This window comes from Molothrus ater, chromosome 2 (assembly GCF_012460135.2).
Source record: "Molothrus ater isolate BHLD 08-10-18 breed brown headed cowbird chromosome 2, BPBGC_Mater_1.1, whole genome shotgun sequence".
Classification (NCBI taxonomy): Eukaryota; Metazoa; Chordata; class Aves; order Passeriformes; family Icteridae; genus Molothrus; species Molothrus ater.
The window spans coordinates 104,480,038-104,500,303 of NC_050479.2; the positions used below are offsets into that span (position 1 = coordinate 104,480,038).

Below are 20,266 nucleotides of genomic sequence, written 5' to 3' on the forward strand. Positions count from 1 at the left end.
TTTTAATTGCTATGAGCTCAGTGTCCAGGGCTTGCCTATTAATTATTGCTACCATGGCCTTATTGCTAGATAAAATTGTTCAACAAATTACTTCATTTGCAGGAGTCACAACTCCAACTTGAGACTGCCCATGCTAAGCTATGTCTTTGGTCAGACTGTAATCAATCTGTATGAACTGTAAGTGGCCACAGTTTTTACTCTTCTGGGCTAATCTCTTCACCATCAGAGCATTAATTCAGAATTTAAAATCCAGAGGCATCTTTGGGTAATAGTGTTTGTCTTATATTAATGATAAATAGCGTCAATGATACAAACAGGGAAATTATGCAAAATATGACAAACGAATCCAAAGTCCATCAACACAACACTGCTCAGATTTGTGACAAAAAGTATTTGAGTAGGAATAAGACAGGACTAAACTAGTATTGTTTCAGGCAGCATGGACAATTGCAGTGTTTTAACCTTGCCTGGCTGCCAGCTGCCCGCCCAGAAGATTCCTCAGTGCCCTCCTCAACACAGCAGGGCAAAAGTAATTTACAGCCATCCTCAAGTGGTGCAGGGAGATCAGGACTGAGGGCTTGTGGTCAGTCCACCACAGCTCTCTGTCACTCCCTCCCCTTCACATTCTTTCCCTACTCCCTGCAATGGCACAACACTGCTAGGTGTGGGATAACCTAATATATGTAGCTGAGCAAAGTGAATTATTTAGAGACGTCATCAGTTTGTGTGGTAGAGTCAGTGCTCAGGAAGATGTCGAAACTTAAACCCCTCAAAATGAAGGATATTAGAATTATTGCTGAGAAAGCACAAAAAGTTACAAAGACCCCACTCTGGCACAGTTCAGCAGAGCTCAGCACTACAAACATGACCTGGTCATAATTATGCATCTATATCTACACACATTTGTATTCATATATGTGTGTGTCTGTGAGATACAATATATACAAGAGCAATTCCTACTCTCTCTAGCAAGATGACCCAGAGATCCAATCCATTTGCAAGATACAGACTCAGTTTTCTCTTGCTCTGTAAGGGCAGTATGATTAAGCTGAATTTTGTTTTAAAAACTTTGGGTTTAAGTAAATAATTATTTATTTTTAGTAAGGTGAAATATTGCTGTATTGCTTTCATTATGGTATAATATTACACTAAATTAAGGTTCCTGCTGTCAGGCCAAGATTTTGATTCTGATTTAGTGCTTTATATCCTTTCAAATGGCAATTCTTTCTAATACCATAGTTCTCAAAGAGTGAGACAAGGGACTTGTCTCAAACTAGTGAAGGAAATATGGACAGAGAACTGCTATGTCATCCAAGAGTCTCATTTCAAGACTTTCTCATTTCTTCCCAATTTATATTATCTCCATTTTTGCCAACTAACAGATAGGTGGAGCTTCTCTCTTCCAAAGATTGGCTCAGAAGTTTCCCTTTCCTTTGACAGGCAGGAATATGGCTGGTGTGCCCAGTTTCTCCACAAGGAAGAGCGTCATGCCACAAATTTGGGTTTAGCACTCTGATTGAGAGTCAGAAACAGTAACTCTCAGGGCTCAGAACATAGACTCAGTATGGTTTTACTTTTCTGAAGCTTAAAAGTTTTGACAGATTAAATTTATAAAAAATGGTTACACTGGTTACTACACTACCTGTTTTATTTACTCTTGCTCTACTACAGCTGCAGCTCTCACCCTCAACAGCACTTTAACTTTATCAAGGACTTGCATCCCATGGCACATTTATGCCTGGCAAGAAAATACAAAACAAGCATGCATTTCATAATGTCTTCTCTGATTAGTTCTCCAGTTCTGTGGTCAAAGAACCATGTCTTACACAGATTAAATTTGTGCTGCTGAATTACTGTTCAGTGCTGAACATGTTGCTGAGCTATGGCACATTACTAAACAATTCATTTCCCAGCACTTCCTTTATAAATGAAATTACTTTTAAAGAACTTTCTAAGCAGAATGAGGAAAGATACAGCTTTCACTGTTGTCCTCATAAATACCCTTGTAAAGAATTATCAAAAGAAAACTGTATAAGCAATAAATTTGGCAGCAATATTTTATATTGTCACTTAAAAATATCAAATTACAAGAAATAGTGCAAATCCAGTGACCTACCTTACATTTCTGTGGGTTTGCTTGTTCTTTATTTGAGACAAGTATCTTCAGTGCTTCCCCTCTGAGTGGATTTCTTTTCTTCTTATTTACATATCCTGTGCATGATTATCTCTGCTCAGAATGTTGTAAAAACCTATGTCAGTGAAGTTTTATGATGTAATTCATTTACAAGCATCTCCTATAAATATCTGTTCGTGTGGATTATTACTTTCCTTCTCATGCCGTGTCTTTTGTCAGGCCTTAATTCACAGAAGTTTTTGAGACAGAAATGAAGCTGAAAAAATCATCTGATGAGAAATATGTTTCTCCTAGTAGCTATGAGATTTTCTTTGCTTCTCTGCTTGCAATTTTTGTGTGTGTTTGTGTTGGACTGATTGTACTTTCTTGGTTATCAATCCAGGAGTTGGAACGAGGTAAGTAGCCAACCTTTAGCTACAGACCTTTAGGAATTTCTTAGACTTTGAAGACATTGCTCTTAAAATTGTAGTTTTTTTTTTTTTTTTTAATTTTGTTGTTGTTGTTGTTTTGGGTTTTTTTGGTTGGTTTTTTTTTTTTATTTCATGCTATGTTTTTAGTGCTGGGAGGGGAAGTGGTGTTTTAGGGTTTATGTGTTTTCCTTCCCTTAAAAATGATGTGAACAAAATAAGGGAAAAAACCCAAGCACTGGAATCATGCTCTGAAGGCTTATAAAATAATTTTCATGGTTTAGGCTTTGGAAAAGATCCCTAAGATGCAATCCAAGCCATAAAGCCTGAGTTATTCCACCATATTTACCAGCCGGTGAAGGTATTATGGAAAACTGTGAAATTTTACCTTTTTCTCCATGTATGAGTTTTGAATCAGAATACAAATAATCCACTGAAAAGCTAATAATCTCCTAGAGTTTGTGGGGCCCATCTCTTGGAATCTATTAATTTCTTTTTTATTTAAAAAATATTTTTAAGTCATTTCTTGGTATGAGAGAGTTCCTGCATCAGTCAGTTGCTTGCCCCAGGTAAAGTCACTCTTAGTCTTTATTCAGTGCTCTGAATGTAATGGAAGAAGTTACTGATACTCAAAGTAAACTAAACTAAAATATCAATATATATATTGATATCTATCTATGTATCTATATATCTATAAAATACATATATTGATATATATAAATATATATATTGATATATACAATATATATATTGATATATATATATATATGATAGATAGATAGATAGAATGTTTCATGATTTTTAAATGGAATTATAATTTTGGTTAAGAAATTGTGTGGATATAAGTTAAGTGGGAAGGCCACACCTTGAGGACTGCATCTAGTTCAGGGCTCCAAAACATGTGAGGGATATGGAGCTACTTAAGAGAGAGTCTCAAAGTGATTTTTGTTGCTGAAGAAATATTCTGCTACATTGATAATTTTCCTGCTTTCATTAACCAAAAACCCATACTATTTCATTCTGATGGCTAAATTTTCATGAAGTCTAAACTTTCTGTAAGACTTTTGTTAAAAAAATAAAAACAATCATCCTAAACCATTACATCAGAATACCATGTTTGTTCCTTCAATTGCCATTGGTTTTGTTTCCAGATTTTAAAACTGCAACACCTACCAACTTTCTTACCGTCTTACCAGAATGTTATCACACTCCTGTAAAATAAAAGGGTGCATTATTGAATCTAGAGACAGGCTTTTATTTAATGACTTGTTTTTAGAAGAAAAATAGGAAAATATTTTTAAAAATATGATTAGAACATATTTTTTAATTATAATCGATATATAATTTTAAAAGGCTTTTGCTATTTAGAAATATTTTTAAACAGATTTGAAATTATTTTAAAGGCCAGCCTACAAAGAAACTCAGTCTGCTATTATTAGTTGATATTCAATTGGTGTCACTATGCTATGCCTTCTATAATAAACTGTTCATTGTAGTATTTATTGCTTATCTGCTGTTGTGATTCAGTTATTAAATTTATTAGAAATGCCTCTGCCCAAATTAATGTGCAAATGAGACCGTATGCCAAAGTCAATAGTATGGGTTTTATCTAACAGTAAACAAGAGAGAGATAAAAAGGAAGAAATAGGAAAGAGGGGATTGGGAGGGGAGAGTAAGTTGGAGACTGATTAAGTAGAAAACATCAACACTCCATGGATCCCAATGGCATCCTGTTGATCTTCTTGGTGGTGAGGGTTTCTTGAAAAACACAGAATCCAGTAGATTAATATACATTTGGGCCAGGTGGGAATGCCCAGGTTCCTGTTAGGAGGTGTCCTCAGGGAGGAGAGGGCTTTGGTGGTCACAACCTCTTTATGCATTTTAACCATAATGGACAAAACTCCTTTATAACAAAGTTTAAGCCATAAACTATAATATTTCAGTCTCTGACCTCTGCTTTTGTCTTAAAACTTGCTTTGATGTTAATGCCTTCAAACACAACCTAAAATATCACTGGTACTGCAAGCAGTAAGCAAAAGGCATTTCCTATCAATCAACTTTAATTCACTTATTTTCTGAGAATTTCCAGTGTGTTACACAGTGAAGAATTTTTTTTTTAATGTATCATGAATTTCTTTATGTATACCTCATGTCCTGTAGCATATTAAAATCAAGATTAAATTTGCAGCAAGGATCAGTTGTCTAATTTCTTTATAAATTCTCCCAGAATTTCATGTATTGGTGAGAAAGGTCAGGTCAAAAATAGTTTAACTATTCTGACACTGGATGTTTCCAGTGCCATCATCGAAAACAGTTTACACATATAAAAAAGGAGAAAAATACATAAAGTGTGAGGCAATAATTCATAATATTTTTTTATCCAGAACATACAAAATACTCATAATTCACTATTTGCCTTCCCATTTACCTCTGTCCCTTGTGTTAGACATAACTGGGCATATCATTGTGTCCTTTATGCACTCACAGTGTTGCAGGAAAACAGCATCTCAAACAAAACTGAAAGTAATGAGAGCTAAGGGCAAATAGAATCAATTAAAATATGATTACCATTATAATTATTGTAAACATAAAAAAGTCTATTTTTTCTTTAAACTCAGCACTAGGCAGAACATCTCTGATCACAAAGCAGTAAAAAAAGTTGTAGAAATTATTGTATTGATGATCTGTGTGAAATAAAGTCTAATGTAATACTTTTCTTTTTTTTCTATATAATTAAAACACCTTATTTTTTCATTATCTAGCTGAAGCAGATGTGAATACTCATAGCTATATGGGAACATTAAAAATAGTCTCTGGCACATCTTTCACTTCAACCTTACAAAACAGTTCCTCAGCTGATTTCAAAGTCCTTGCCTTTGATGTCGAAAAATTGGTAAGAACTTATCAGGTTGTGGTTTATTTAAGACTATTTGTAGGTACATTAATTTCTTAGCATTAACTGCTGTTAATATTTTTTTCTTTCCAAAAAAGAGTTATTTCAGGTCCTAAGCCTGGTCAGAACCCAATGTATTCCTTATTTGAGAAAATCAGTGAATCATCAAAGAAATACCTTGTTTCTGTAGTCTAGAAAAAGTTATTTAGTACTGAAACCATTATTATAGTGTGATAGTGTGTGTCTATTTAATTATTATCACATTATCACATTATCACATTATTATTATTATTATTATTATTATTATTATTATTATTATTATTATTGTTGTTGTTGTTGTTGTTGTTGTTGTTGTTATATATTATTATAATGATATTATTATATTATTATTTAATTTTTAAAAAATTATTGTACTGGTTCAAGATTTCTCTTTTTCTTATAGATACAAAATATCTTTCATGAAAGTGATCTGAAACACAAGTTTGAGAGATGTGAAATCTTCCAGTTCAAGTAGGTACAGCTTAATTTAACTTTGAAAATAAATGTCAAAAGTCCTTACTTAGATATTTCTCTCAGAAGTATTTACCCTGATTATCAAGACATCCTTGGGAACATCCTATGTTATGCCTTTCACATCTTACATCTTCAGGTGTGCTCAGTTTGACACCAGTGTGTTTCCTTGGGCAAACTTCCTTCTCAAGCTGATGTGTGTTCCTGCCTTGACCAGAAAGGCTGAGCCCTAATACCCACTCAGAAAAATTCCATATTTCAAAGGACTGCTGAGTTATTTTTTTGTCAAGGTGCTGCTTGCAGGGTTGCTGATCCTTGCCATCTAGAACAAATTTCAGGTTGGAGATCTCCTGGCCTAAGCCTGGAGGCTCAGGCATTCATATGCCCTTTGATCCACTTAATTCACATTCCTTAGGGCGTTAACAAGTAAGGCTGTCATTTGACACCAGGAAAAACTGCAGCCTCTGTGTCCTAAAGATCCTATGAATCTGCTTCATTTAGTAAAGCTCATTTTCAATATTCTGGGGTGTTGGTTGTCTACTGAAGGGCAGCTGACAAAAGTTATACAGCCATGTCTGTGGTGTTAATTCCATCTGCACTATTCTTAATAAGGTCCTGATTCAGCAAAACACATGTAACAATAGCTCTCATTATTAAACAATTCCAGGACATGTCCCCATCCTGTCCAAAGCATTCTAATCTCAATGGGAGCCATGTGGTGTTGGTTGTGGTTTTTCTTTTTCTTTTTTATTGTTGCTTCTTTTTCTACAGGAAATCGGAAGTTGACCGTGACAGATTGACATCAGAGACCAGGTAATTGTATATGACAAAGTTCACTCTAAAATATAGGCAAGAGACAATGATACTACTAATTTAGACAATTCTTCTGTGGACTGTGAATAGATTTTAAAAAAGAAAAAACCCAAACATTTTTAGAATTTAGATAAGGCCCTCTAAAAAGGATGAAGCTTCAAGACATATATTTTCTCTTAAAATTTCCTTTAGGATTAGATTTAAAAAAAAAGTGATAGTCCCTGGGACTGTAGATTTAGAAAGAAAAATGGAAGAGTGAGAAAGGTAAGAAACTATCTAGAAAGGAAAAGATATAGGTTTGTGCTGAGTTTGCTCATGTAAAGCTGCTTAAACTGAGGGCAGATCTCATGTCACTACCAGTAACTCAAGTTTTAAATCAAGAGAAGTCTAATGACACACTGTGATAGGCAAGAACAAAACAGAGGAAAAAGATTGACTCTAGCAGAACTGAAGAACCCTGGGAAATTAATGGTATAACTGGCTGTCTCATAGGTGAACCTAGAAAATTAAAGTACACATTACATGAAAACAGATCAATAGTTTTGTGCTGCCACATGTTCTTGTGATATCAGTGTAAGTACATAAAGTTGATAAATATGTAGAGGAGATTAGTTTATTTGAATGACTGTCCTTGAAAAAAAAAAAACCCTCAAACAAGACATTGGGGTATTATCTGACCATGAATATCAGTAAGGAGTGGGAAGCAGATTTACATTGGAGCAATCTTTTCATTGGAATGGTGAGGACATAACCCTATTAGCTAGAAAGCAGAGTATGATCACTTTAGGAAGGATCATATAATATTAAGGGAATGGACTGCACAGCAGCAGGAGTGGGCCACTTCCTAAGTGTTGTCCTTGTGAAGGTAGATCCAGTCAGGAAATTTGGGTTCTGCACAAAGAAAGGGGCAATTCTCATCAAAATTTGGGCATCAAACATGGAGACATCTCTGAGCAGTTTGCTCAAGACTGCCTTTGTAAGTGCTGGGTTTTTAGTTTTCTCATCTGGTCAATTTAGATGCCTTTTAGGAGGAGAGCCAATTATGCCAAAGAACAGCTTATTTCTTTCTATCAACCAAAATGGGAATCTAGATATCTGCACTGTAAATAACTGTGTTGGCAAAACTCATCCCACCACTGTATCTTGACACAACAATCATAGAGATTGCAGAAAATCTGCTGGTTTTGAATGTTGGATCTTGTTTTTAATACAACAGTAAGGATTTGTCTTAACTTCTGCATCTAATAACTTTGTCTCAGACATTACTTTCTTTTCATTTAAAAAGTGTTTACCCCTTCAGGCAATCTGCTTGGCATTTCACCCTTGAAACGCTGCTGCTGAGTCACAAGGAGAGCAATAAAAGCTTTTGTTTGCTCAGCATGGCCTAGAGGTTATCAGAAATATGCAAGAAAGGGAGCTTTTCTACATATTACAAACTACCAACTATGCTCAGCAAAACGACAGGATTAATCACTCCTTACAAAGAGCACTACTGAGTCAGTTGCAAGTGGGTAGTTTAAGGGTAAAAAAGTTTACACCTAAATTTAGGTAAAGGAGAAAATGTTTATCTTTGGCAAGTGTCACACTTCAACATTACCTTACTCCAGCTGCAAACAAAAAACTTCATAATAGTATCTAGAAAGGATGGAGAGAACAAACAGATAACACTCTGGATAAAATTCATAGAAGTTAAATGCAGTTTAACCACAATTTCTAAATATCTCTGCTTTTAGCCATCATTGTTTCCTTGTGAGAATCCAGGCAATCACAGAGCAGATCTGCAAAAATGCAGAATCCACAGATTTGCTTTATAAAAATGGTCACTTTGTATTATATTTTGCCATATTATACAATTTTCATAATACTTCCAGGTTCACCTTCAATATTCTAGGGCTAAAACTAATAGACCTGCTGAACAACAGTAAAGCTATTCCTTTAGCTTTTCTCAAGTTCAACTCCATTACAGCAATTGAAATGAATGTTGCCTTGTTGGGCTTTTTTCTGATGGTGAGAGTAAGAGTAGATAAAGAAAAAACAAAGTTTCTCCAAGATTTAATCTGACCTCATGATTAAGAGATGTTTCTTTATGTCATCTTTGCCAGTCAATATTTAAAAATCAATCTGCCTTTGCCATTGGAACCAGAGTTAGAATGAGATATTGTCTAGATGATTTCACATAGCAGATTTTTTTCATCAGTTTGAATAACTAATTAATTTCTCTGTTTTGTATTGCTAGTGTGGTTGTGATCCTCACCCTTCATTTTACCCAGATGGTAACACTTGAGAAAATAAAAAATGAGCTGGTTTTGGGTGTCACTGCAAATAACCCTACCAAGACTTTGAAAATTGATGTGAACAGCATACAAATCACAGGTAATATTAGAAAGATTTTTTTGAGGTTTTTGTTTCTTTTTTTTTTTTTGGGGGGGGGGGGGGGGTTGTTTGTTTGTTTTGGTGGGGTTTTTTTTGGTTGTTTTAATTCTAAAAATGCCTCAGAACTGCAGGTACCAGGAATTGGCTCCCAGACAGCAGTTGGATTGCTACTTTTTCTCTTAGGTGCCCTCCTCCCCCATTACATAACTTTCAGTAACAGCTTAAAGAAGAATTTACAACTTTTCTACTAGAAAGTATGAGCCAGCACTGTGTACATTCCCTAGGGAAGGAGTAAAGGGCAAGGTAACGGTTTCCCAGTGAAAACCACTCAGTTCCACCTCTTATGAGGCATAATACTTGTAATTTTTAGCCCTCTAATTAAAGCAATTAAGACCCAACCATGTTGTTTCATAAGTAAATACAGTCACAATTTTATTCTGCTAAAGAATGAGAAAAGGGCTCAGAATTGCAGTGAGTAAAGACCCATTTACTGAAAAATATGTCCTGTAGAAAAACAAACTGCTTTGGGAGCGGTGCATCCAGGGAACAGTCTCCATATTCCTGTAGAGCTTAGGCAAATGAAAGTGGTGGAGAAAGGAACAGGGCTTTGAGGATCTGTAGCTTTAAATTCTGTAAATATACAGATATTTTATGTAAGTACTAGAAAATATATCAAAGTCTAAGTGGAAACCCTTCAAGATCAATGGGGATCCTTTTCTCTTACCTGAATAAACCTTCAAAACAGCCCATCACTGAGGATGAGGTTAAAAAACAATCTTTGAATTCTTTGAGCAGAAGTGGATAAGCTGACATTTGAAGACCTGCTGGAGTTACTATTAAGTAAAAACTGAGGAATGGCAATCTGCTGTGCCATGTCTCTTAATCTATACTAAAAGCTGCATTTTTTCCTAAGTACTTCAAGTATTCAAAGGCTAAATTCAGAGTCTGGGCATATTTAGTTCTCTTTACTGCTTGTTTATTACAAATTACCACACAACACTGTGGAAATTGATTGCTCATTATACTTCAGAAATGCCACCAAAAAAATAATTAAGAGCCTCTTAAAAGGTTCATCCACTGATGAACTTTGAAGTAGTGAAACTTTTACTACTGTGGATCATTAAAATGCCTCTTTTCACATGAGAAATCACCTGTCCATTCTACCAGGAGTGCTTCAATAAAATAATTGTAACTAATTAACAATCACAATCATACGAGGCACTTTTGAATCATGCATTTCAATATGTTCTGCTAGAGACAATATTCCTATTTCAGAGAGGGAGAGAGGTGTCACACAGGCATGACTTGCTTGAAGTGAGCTTTCACAGTGATTAAAAGTAACTTTCTTTCTTGTAAACTATGCCAGGTCAACTTTAACTCATTCAACTCTTCTAAATACTGTTCTCTAAGACACAGGGGCTCTGCAAATCTGTATAGAATAAAAAGCCTCAAGAGAGATTTCCCAAGTGAAGACATTCTATGTGCAATACAAACAATAGGGACTGCGGATTGAAAGGAACTGCAGTGGCTTTGAAACCTCATAACTCCAACTCATTTTTGGGATCTTTCTTCTTTGGAAGATCATGGAGTTTGAGAAAAGATTGGGAACAGGATGAGGCAAAAGGAGGGAAGAGGGAACTGACAGTGATTCAATGAGAAATAGCCACAGATGATTTCTTTTTATTCTTTATTTCCGTCATCTAAAACTAGACACTGTGCTATAAAAGAAGTTTATAATGAACTTGTTTTCTTCCAGTAGCTGCTGAAAATCCTACTACAACAACACCTTTAACCTCATCAGGTCAGTATCTTTCTCAAAGCAGGCACTAATTTCTGTTACCAATACAAGATGAAGGAAAACAAGAATTGCTGTTCAGCTCACATAACTTAGTAAGGCTTGCCTGGCTGCAGCTGGGGCTTGACTGCCAGGGTCCATTCAGTGATAATTAACTGCTTTCACCATTTCTGACTATTTGAGAAAGCAGTGAGTGCTCTGTAGTCTGTACAAAATCTGTAGGAGCTTAATTAGAGTATCAAACCAAAACTGAGTCTCCATTAACCAGCTGAGCTGCAAGCTGAAGATTTTGCAGATTTAGGGAGGTAGATCAGGCTGGGGTGTCCTGCTCTCATGTTGTGGTTATTGATTTACTAAGCAATGTTGACAGATTTTCCTTCCACTATCCCTAGAAGTTTTACAATGATAAGACACGAAGCAGACAAACTTAGTCTCAGAAACCTGCCAAAAGTCAGCAATCAAGATAAACAATACAGTAAGTGCTTTATAGCACTAGGTGCAGGTAGTCACACACAAACTGCATTCAAATTATCACACACAAACTCTCCAGGGCACAGGGTACCAGACCAGAAGCTAAATAACTGCCCCTATAAATATAGGAGACAAGTATTTATTGATATTCTAATTACAGCCATAGTAATGAAAGAGTTACTGTTAGTCTGGTTATGGGCCTACCAACGTGTATAGTCCAAAGTGTGCCAGTACTGTGTCTATTCCCAAAGATACAGTTTCAACTGCTAACATTCAGTTTTTTCCCTATCTGTCCCTTCCTCTGGTATGCTATCTTAATGCTCCCCTGGTCCTAAGTTCAATGTTGCTAATCATCCTCAAGCAAAATTTGGAGACTGGGGGAGGTTCCTAAGCAAAGGGGAAGGGAGTTGGGAATTGTCAGCACCCAAGGTTGGAATGGCAACAATATTCCTGGTGTGAATTTCTTCTCCCTCGGCCTTGGGTCTGCTTGAGGTCATTTTTATAGTTTTGTTAATATTGCCTGCTTCCTTGTTCTTTATGTTTCAGTCCATAAGTCACAAAATACTCACATTTTACCATACCGGGTACATTTACACCTGCTGGATGCAGGATTATGGCTCTGCTGACCCTAAAAAACATCCTTTGCCATCTCAACCTGTTACTTTAGTGAGGTTTTCTAGTAACTGTGCTTATATCACTGCTGCTTCTGTCACTCTCCTGTGTCTTCCTTTAGGGATTTTGCTGTAGACTTGTGCATGCACTTTTTGGAACATCTGTAGCAACCACAATTTTTTCAGCAGTTTTCAAGATGCAGCTCCCTGATAACTGTTTTCTTAGAACTGTTTGCTCCTGCATGCATCTATGTTTTAGGTCTTGGCATGTTTAATTCCTTCTAAATTGGTTATCCTGTAGTAAATGTATAGGCAGATATGTTGGTCTAAATATGTACATATGTGTGTGTATCTCTTTAAAAACCTCTGATAAAATCTGAAAGAATAAATTAAGCTTTTTTTTTCCTCTGCAGTAGCTGTGAGAACAGTCCATCTATTCACTGCTCTTCTCTCTCTCTGCCAAAGAAACTGTGTCCTTAAATTTGCTGACACAGAATGTAACCAGAATGGCCCAGTGCAGCTTAACAGTATTTGCTAAATAAGGATGTTTTGATCAAAAATTGGTTGGAAATTCTCCTGCAAATTTGTGCACTAGGTCTGGGAGAGTAGGAATACCTAAAAAAAGTAAGTTGGTGATGGCCAGTGGTCAGCAGCTTCTGCCCACAAAACTGATGGGTGACAAGCCATAGAGAGAAATCCTTACTGCATCTTCCACTTTATTCCTTCAGGCCCCTCATCCTATAAACTGAGGTACAGGACCCAGTATCTGCAGTGACTTGGGGGTTGTTTTCAGTCAAAGACATCATTATCCTACTCACATATTTGAGTCTTAATTTAGAAAGTAGAAATAGTAAACAGGGATACTAAAGAAGATACAGAGAGGAAAAGAAAAAAAGACTGTTTGGGAGCTGGAAATACCCAGTGCATCCTCAATGAAGTGGAACTTCTGTTGGAGCAATCACAAATACACATTCCATTTTTCCAGAATGTTTTGCAGTTTACAATCACGAATACAAATCTGCTTATTTACCCAGGCATTCGTTCATGTGTAAATATGTACACCCACAATGTGTGTATATATATATATATATATATATATGTATATATGTATATATATACCTCTGTATGTAAATAGACAAACCCTCGATAGGTTTGAGACTCCTAATTGATTTGTAGAGCAATTTTATTTGTCAGAAAATGTACATTTACCTGCTAGTACTAATGCTGAAGTTGCCATAACTTTTCTTGTTTCAACAGATCCCACGAGTTTAATTACAAGTTCCCTGGCACCAACTTCAGGTGAGAATATTTACAGGGGAAGACAAGAAAGAATTGCTCCTCTTTTAGTGGGGGGAAGGTGGAAGGAGGAAAGAAATCTTTTGAAATTATCGAAACACTTGTGTTCCACGTAATTTTTTCTTATGTTTATTGTGACACTTGAGCTTCAGGACCAAGCCAGTCAAGCTGGCACTACCTGGAGTGTGGGGAGCATTTTTTTTCTTTTTTTTTTTTCTTTAATATCTGCAATTGTAGGGAGCTTTTTGGATAATCGGTTAACTGAGAAAGGCCACTTCGATGTGATACCGTTGGATAAGGATAGAGGAAACAAGCTGGGAATTATGCAACCAGTGTCCAATCACTGACAAAGGTCATAGTGACCTTCGCTGAAATGGGAAGATGGGGGAGAAAATCGCTTGCCAGAAAATGTAGATATCCTAGGTAGAGAAGCTAGAAGAATGCAAACATAGAAACAAAATAATCATTAGAGCATAGAAGTAGGTGTGGTTGATTCAAGTGTGCTTTAACCAATAATGAGCTCAGCTTTTGCAATATGTATAAGCTTCATTAACACCAATAGAAATATGTGTGAGCTTTCAATAAACTTAAGGATTTGCAATTCACGCATATTGTGTGAGGCATTTCTTCCGCCGTTCACGACATGCAATAATGCAGCTAAAATAATAAAAGCAGATTGGCTGCTGCTTAATTCTGCCCAAGCAACTACAGAGGTGTTCCCAGAGAGCAAGAAGTAGAGTTCTAACCTTGGGTTGTGTTTGTCCAGGTTCAGGACAGTTCACCACAAGTGAGCCCTCAACAACAGTGGGTGAGTAACTCTGTGTGTGTGGAGGGACAAGAAGTAGAGTTCTAACCTTGGGTTGTGTTTGTCCAGGTTCAGGACAGCTGAGGGGTTCAGGAGCAGGGAGGGAGCAAGGAGTAGAGTTCTAACCTTGGGTTGTGTTTGTGCAGGTTCAGGACAACTCACCACAAGCAAACCCTCAACAACAGTGGGTGAGTAACTCTGTGTGTGTGGAGGAGCAGGCAGGTTCCACAGAGCAATCTGAGATTGCAAAATTGCACTGCTCATGTGCAGACTCTCCCCACAGCATTCAATCCTTGTATTCCATTCCTGAAAATTCAGGATATGCAGGTTTACCTTAGACCAAAGATATCTCTTCAAGGAGAAGGGACTTCTAAGACTGTACATGCCACAAAAATGCTGCATGTGTTATGCATGTTTGATGCACACATTGACACTACTACTAGCTGCTTCCTTTTTTTTTCAATTCATATTATTTCTTTACTTTTACAAGGAAAATAAAATAAAATAAGCAAGTGACAGCAAAGTATGACTTCCAATGGACAGAAAGCTGAAGATGTTTGAGTCTTTGAAAACATTCCCTGGCCTCCTTACACAGTGAAATATATATAATTTCTACAAGCAATATAATGTGTTCAAGTCTTATTTGTTTACTGCCCTTATTTAATTGAATGTAACACTACAACACAATTTAGGGTAATTTGCCATTTAAAAGAGAAGTCATAATGTTTAAGCAGGAAAAGTTCATTTCTTTCAGTCCAGGAGGTGGCAGTGCTGTTTAGTTTTCTGAGTTGAATAAGCCCAGAATTGATCATGTTGTGTGTAAAAAATGATTTCTTCCCTGATGGGCTTGTGCAAAATCTCTTCCTGGGTTATTGGTTGGAATTTTTGCTCTGGGTCTAGAATGCACAGTTTTGTCTCTGCTCATCTGTGGAGATTCATTCACTGGTCCTGTGTCACCTCCAACACTTTACTGGAGTATGTTTGGTTCATTTTAATTTCCAGTTGGATGCAAAATGGTAAATCTTGTGGCTTTGTAACATTTGCATTGCCAACACTGAGGGTGTTTTGTAAAGCACTTTGAAGTGCTACAATACATCCACACCAATGTCAGTCTGGGACACACGGTACAGTATCATACTCAATCTGATTACAGAACTAACAGCTCTATTAAAAAAAAAAAAAACATGAAAAAGATTAAATTTTACAGATTACTATTTTTCCTTCTTGCATCAGAAATGTTGACCTTTTTCTGTAAGCATTTATTGAAGAAGAGACAAGGAACTGTGTGACTAGTTCTATAGAATTTAATGCAATTTTAACAATTTTCAAATCAGTAGTTCTCCAAAGCTTTGTTTAGCTGCATGTTTCTGTTCACTTTAATAAGACCTACTTCAATTCTAATGATATCTAAGACCAAAACCCTCTAAAGACTAAGAGAATTTTTTGCAGTAGATGAACATTTATGCTCTAGGAAAAGGTTATTAGCAAGATCTACAATTTGAAGGATCTGCCCATGTATTCTTCTAACAGAAATTTGCTCTTAACTTATACATGTAATTTGTAAATCTGAACAGAATATTTTTTCTGATAATTCTGGTGTTTAAGGATCTAAAGGCTCTTTTTTTTAGGATATGCTGGTTAAAAAATCAGATTTCTTAGCATGATGAGGTGCAACAGTATGATGTGTTAAAGCTGAAGAAATCAATTAAATTCTATTTACCTAAACTCAGAGATTATTCACGGTTATTTAAACCAAAGTACAGTTTTCTCACATTATTTGAACATAAGAAATTGGAAAATGTCATTCATTGTATTGCATAAAGTAGTTTATTTGTGTAAAGGGAAAAAAAAAAGGAATTCACAAACATTTTTTTCCCAGCCTTGCTTCAAGCTTGGTTTCAAAGCATATTTCACTTCTGAGAACTCTCTCCATTCTCTGCCAAATTTATCTTTTTAGTACGTGATATTTCATTCCAGGCTTCTAAAAATGCAGTTTTGTAAAACACAATAGAGTGGTTGATTTGATTTGTGGTAAAGCAACCAGAGGTAAAGTCAATTTTCCTTTGTAGTGAGACTGCATTACTGTTGTGCTGTTATTGCTCTCATCCTTATTATTCCAGCTGAGTGTTTGCCACCTGCTGAACTCTGTGCTGATGGTGCAACCTGCATTAGTGAAGAATTCTTTTGTGATGGAGTCTTGAACTGCCCAGATGGTTCAGATGAATCTGAAAAAAGATGTGGTAAGAATGTAAACTCCTGTAAATCAGTCTTTTTACACATGCTTAACACTGTCAGTAGTTTGTAAATAGTTTGTGGGCAATAAACTGCACAGTGAAGTCCAAATCAATTCTATTAAACATAACAATGAGTGATTTTTATAATGTTTAGCTTGCAAGAAGAAACAATGTTCTGTAAAATTCTCACTAATGAAGCATATGCTTAATAAATAATGAAATATTAGAGTTTTTCTGTTTTAATATAAAGTTATACATTTGTTGCTTACTATAAAAATATTACTAACATAAATTCTATGTAAATTACAAAATAATATAAGAATTTAATATGAAGATTTGCATCAGTGATATCAAACAGTGTTCAGAGCAGATGACCTATACAGGTCCCATTCAACCTCAGGCCATCTCTGATTCTACAAAATTACAGACCTGAAACCCCATTGGAATTTAACAAAAAGAGCTTTTATCCTGCTGTGCCAGTCAGATTGTTTGCTTTTGCATTATCTTTGAGTACTGTGTCCATTTCTGGGCCACTCACTACAAGAAGGACACTGAGGGACTGGAGAAGAAGGGCAAAAAAATTGCAGAATAATCTATGTGAGGAGCTGGGAGGCCTCATCCTGGAGCAAAGGCAGCTCAGGGATCAGCTTCACTCTGTACAACTCCCTGACAGGAGGGAGGAGCCAGGGGCAGGGCGGGCTCTTCTCCCAGGTAACCGGTGACTGGACAAGAGGAAATGGCCTCAAGCTGTGCCAGGGACATTCAGGTTGGACATCAGGAAGAATTTCTTCACAGAAATGGTTGTCCAGCATTGGGATGAGCTGCCCAGGGAGGTGGTGGAGTCACCATCCTTGGAGGTGTTTGAGAAAGGACTGGACGTGGTCTGGTAGACGAGGTGGTGATCCGGCAAAGGCTGAATTCAATGACCTTGGAGGTCTTTCCTAACCTAAATTATTCTACTCCATGATTCTATCTGGCTTCCTGGTTTCCCCAAGAAACTGTTTATACCAAGGAATTGACTGCAGAGCTCCTTACCCAACTGCTCTGTAGTTTTGTTGGGAGGCGTGTGGGTTAATGCTGCCTGCACTGCTCTCCACAGCCCCAGCTCTCAGTTGAAATTCTGTCAAGTTGTCTCTCAAGTAGAGCATTGCAAATGTTTTAGGAGAAATGGGAGCAATTAACTCCCTGAGTGTTTTGTTTGCTTGTTTGTTTTTTTGGGTCTGTTTTTATTTAATATAAAATTTGATGCTAGAAATCTGGAAAGTTTCTTTCCATTCTGCAGTGAGAAGAGGAAAACAGTGAGGGCATTCTGCTTCGAGCTTTCAGAAACATGTGAAATGCTCGGCTCTAAAAACAAACAAACAACTAAAAGACCAATTATGCTTTTAAAGAATCTGAAAGCTTGATCCTGAAGGTTTGTGACAGGCTGAACCTCTCTCTCAAAAGTGCAATTTACTTCAGAAAAAAAGAAAAGAGAATTGCAGATTCTCTGCCCATTATCTGCATTTTTTTCTTACTGCAGTCAGCTCAGAAGGGAGACTTGTCTGAATACTTTGGGGAAATATCCATCAGAATACTTCAGTACTATATCCATTGAAGCACATCAAAATGTCTACTTATCATAAAAAGCTGCATCTAGCTAGATCATATTAAATATTGGCTCTGAGTTGGTCCTTCTACAGCTGAGGAAATCAGAAGGTTCTAAGGTTCAGCTAGATCTTAGTTCCATGGAAAGCATTAAATAACATAACCCCAAGAAGTTATTGAGTCATTCATTTCTACCATCATAGGGTTTTTTTTTTTTGAGACAGATATTATTCTGGGGATATTTGTTTGATTTAATGTTTTTTTTTTAATTTCAGGCATTGCTAAATAAGAAAAATGTAGACCTTATATTCATAAATTAATATTATAGATCTCATAAAATGACCGCTTTTTACTTGGCCTGGGATGGAAGGGACCTTAAAGATCATCTCATTCCAACCCTCTGCCAGGTAGAGGGACACCTTACACTAGACCAGGGTGCTCAGAGCCCCATCCAACCTGGCCTTGAACACTTCCAGGGATGGGACATCCATACGGTTTCTGAGCAACCTGTTCCAGAAGCTTTTCCTAATATCTGATCTAAACTTATTCTCTGTCAGTTTGACTCCATTCCCCCTTATCCTGTCACTCCAGGCCCTTGTAAATAGACTCTCTTCATCTCTCTTGTAGGGTCCCTTCAGAGAAAGGACACAATTATGTCACCCCAAAAAAGGACACAATTATGTCACCCTTTTTTCTCCAAGTTGAACAATCCCAGTTCTTTCAGCCTTTCCTCATAGCAGAAGAGCTCCATCCCTCTGATCAACTTGGTGGCCACCTCTGCACTCGCTCTAGCAGGCCAATTCCCCAACCGGGTCTGAATTTACAAGTTTCACCCACATTTTGTTGAAGATATTACATTCATACCTATTATATATGACAGAATTTAATTGATATTGCATATTGGTAGGTACAGACAAAAATAAGCTCAATTACTTGAAAGTCAAAGCTGTGTAGACATGACTCAGCTGTGCCTCAGAGGCCACACAGAGGTTTAAGTTATGAATTGTGCTTGAGTAGAGTTTTTCAGCTGAGGCAGAGACTCTTATGCACATGGTTTTTGGATGTGGTTAGCACATCTCCCCAAATATAATTTGTGAATGTTTTCCCCTTTGTAACTAAGGATGTTATTCCTCATTTCAGCACAACTGAGCTAAAAATTTCAGGAATGTGCATACTTAATAAAAGTAGTAAATAAAATAAATAAGTACAAATAATGAAAGTAATAAAAGTATAAAATAAAAGTATAAAATAAATATTAATAAGAGTAAAAATAGTCATTGTCAGAAGGGAAAATGGCTGTAGTTGCAGTTCAGAGAGCTGGATGATTTACCCCTGTTCATCTTCACTGAGGCCTGGTATTTCCAAACAAATTGGTCAGTTACCACTAGTGCAGCATTTTTGGCTCATAACCTTATAGAAGTACAATTCTGGCTGGAGGACAAATTGTTGATCCATGTTTCTGATATTATATTGTCAGTCTTTCCTACCCAAAATCTCAGAGCTTCTCTAATTTTATCTATTTAAGTTTCCTAGCAGATTTTATAAAACCAGTGGAATGAGGGGTTGCAGAAGAAGCTGGATGCACCTTTGGGATAGCTGCTAATTTTTCCACACCTTTAATGTTTCACATTTGTCCCATTCCTAGAAACTTAATATGGTCACATGAAATCTAAAATTGTTTAGAAGTTCTTTAGAGTTTCACAATGAGATTTGTGACCAATTCATAAGTCATTCTACAAGTGCTCCTGCATATAAAAGGAGTTGCTGTCCTCTAAAAAACTTGGTTTGTTTTTCATCTGGATTGTTATTGCCTCTAGTATTTCTGATTTCATAGTGTCAATGGTTTAAAAATATAGGACTAAAATGTGAATTTTAGTCATCTCTTTCCTACATTAGAGAGAATTCAGCAAAATCTCAGATTCTCAGAAGAGACTCAATCAACCGAACACCCTTTTTTTTCTCTGTTTTATTGATTAAAATTATCTTGAAAGGTTTCTTTCTGGCTCTGCAATGCAGTGCAGTTACAAAAGGCTTCACACAAGTACAGCTAGCAATTTCAGTGCAAGGGTCTCTAGAGAAATGTGAAGTCTGAGCAGCAGCCACTAATAATGACTGGCATTGCTGTAAAGCAGCCATGTAGCACGTAGGGGTACAGAAAGGGAGACTGGTGGCTGATCCCAGGAGGGGTTTCTGCAGACTCTTTGCAGTTATTATGTGTCTAGACTATCATTTCTGTGATTACTCACCTCACAGCATCCCTACAGCACTGAGAGAGATTAATCAGAAAGTAATGGACTGGCCTTTGGCAGAGAAAGATCCTGTCAAGTGAAATATGTG

General features: G+C 36.6%; 1 protein-coding gene across 1 annotated transcript in view; it reads left to right on the plus strand.

Moving 5' to 3' along the window:
- The first annotated feature begins 2,384 nt into the window (after nt 1-2,384).
- TMPRSS15 (transmembrane serine protease 15) overlaps nt 2,385-20,266 on the plus strand; it is a 53,779-nt gene continuing 35,897 nt past the window's right edge. The window contains exons 1-8 of the mRNA XM_054518605.1: nt 2,385-2,529; nt 5,304-5,434; nt 5,877-5,944; nt 6,716-6,757; nt 8,994-9,130; nt 10,887-10,931; nt 14,189-14,296; nt 16,229-16,348. Of these exons, the coding sequence (XP_054374580.1) occupies nt 2,385-2,529; nt 5,304-5,434; nt 5,877-5,944; nt 6,716-6,757; nt 8,994-9,130; nt 10,887-10,931; nt 14,189-14,296; nt 16,229-16,348 (796 nt within the window). The remainder of the gene's footprint in view (nt 2,530-5,303; nt 5,435-5,876; nt 5,945-6,715; nt 6,758-8,993; nt 9,131-10,886; nt 10,932-14,188; nt 14,297-16,228; nt 16,349-20,266) is intronic.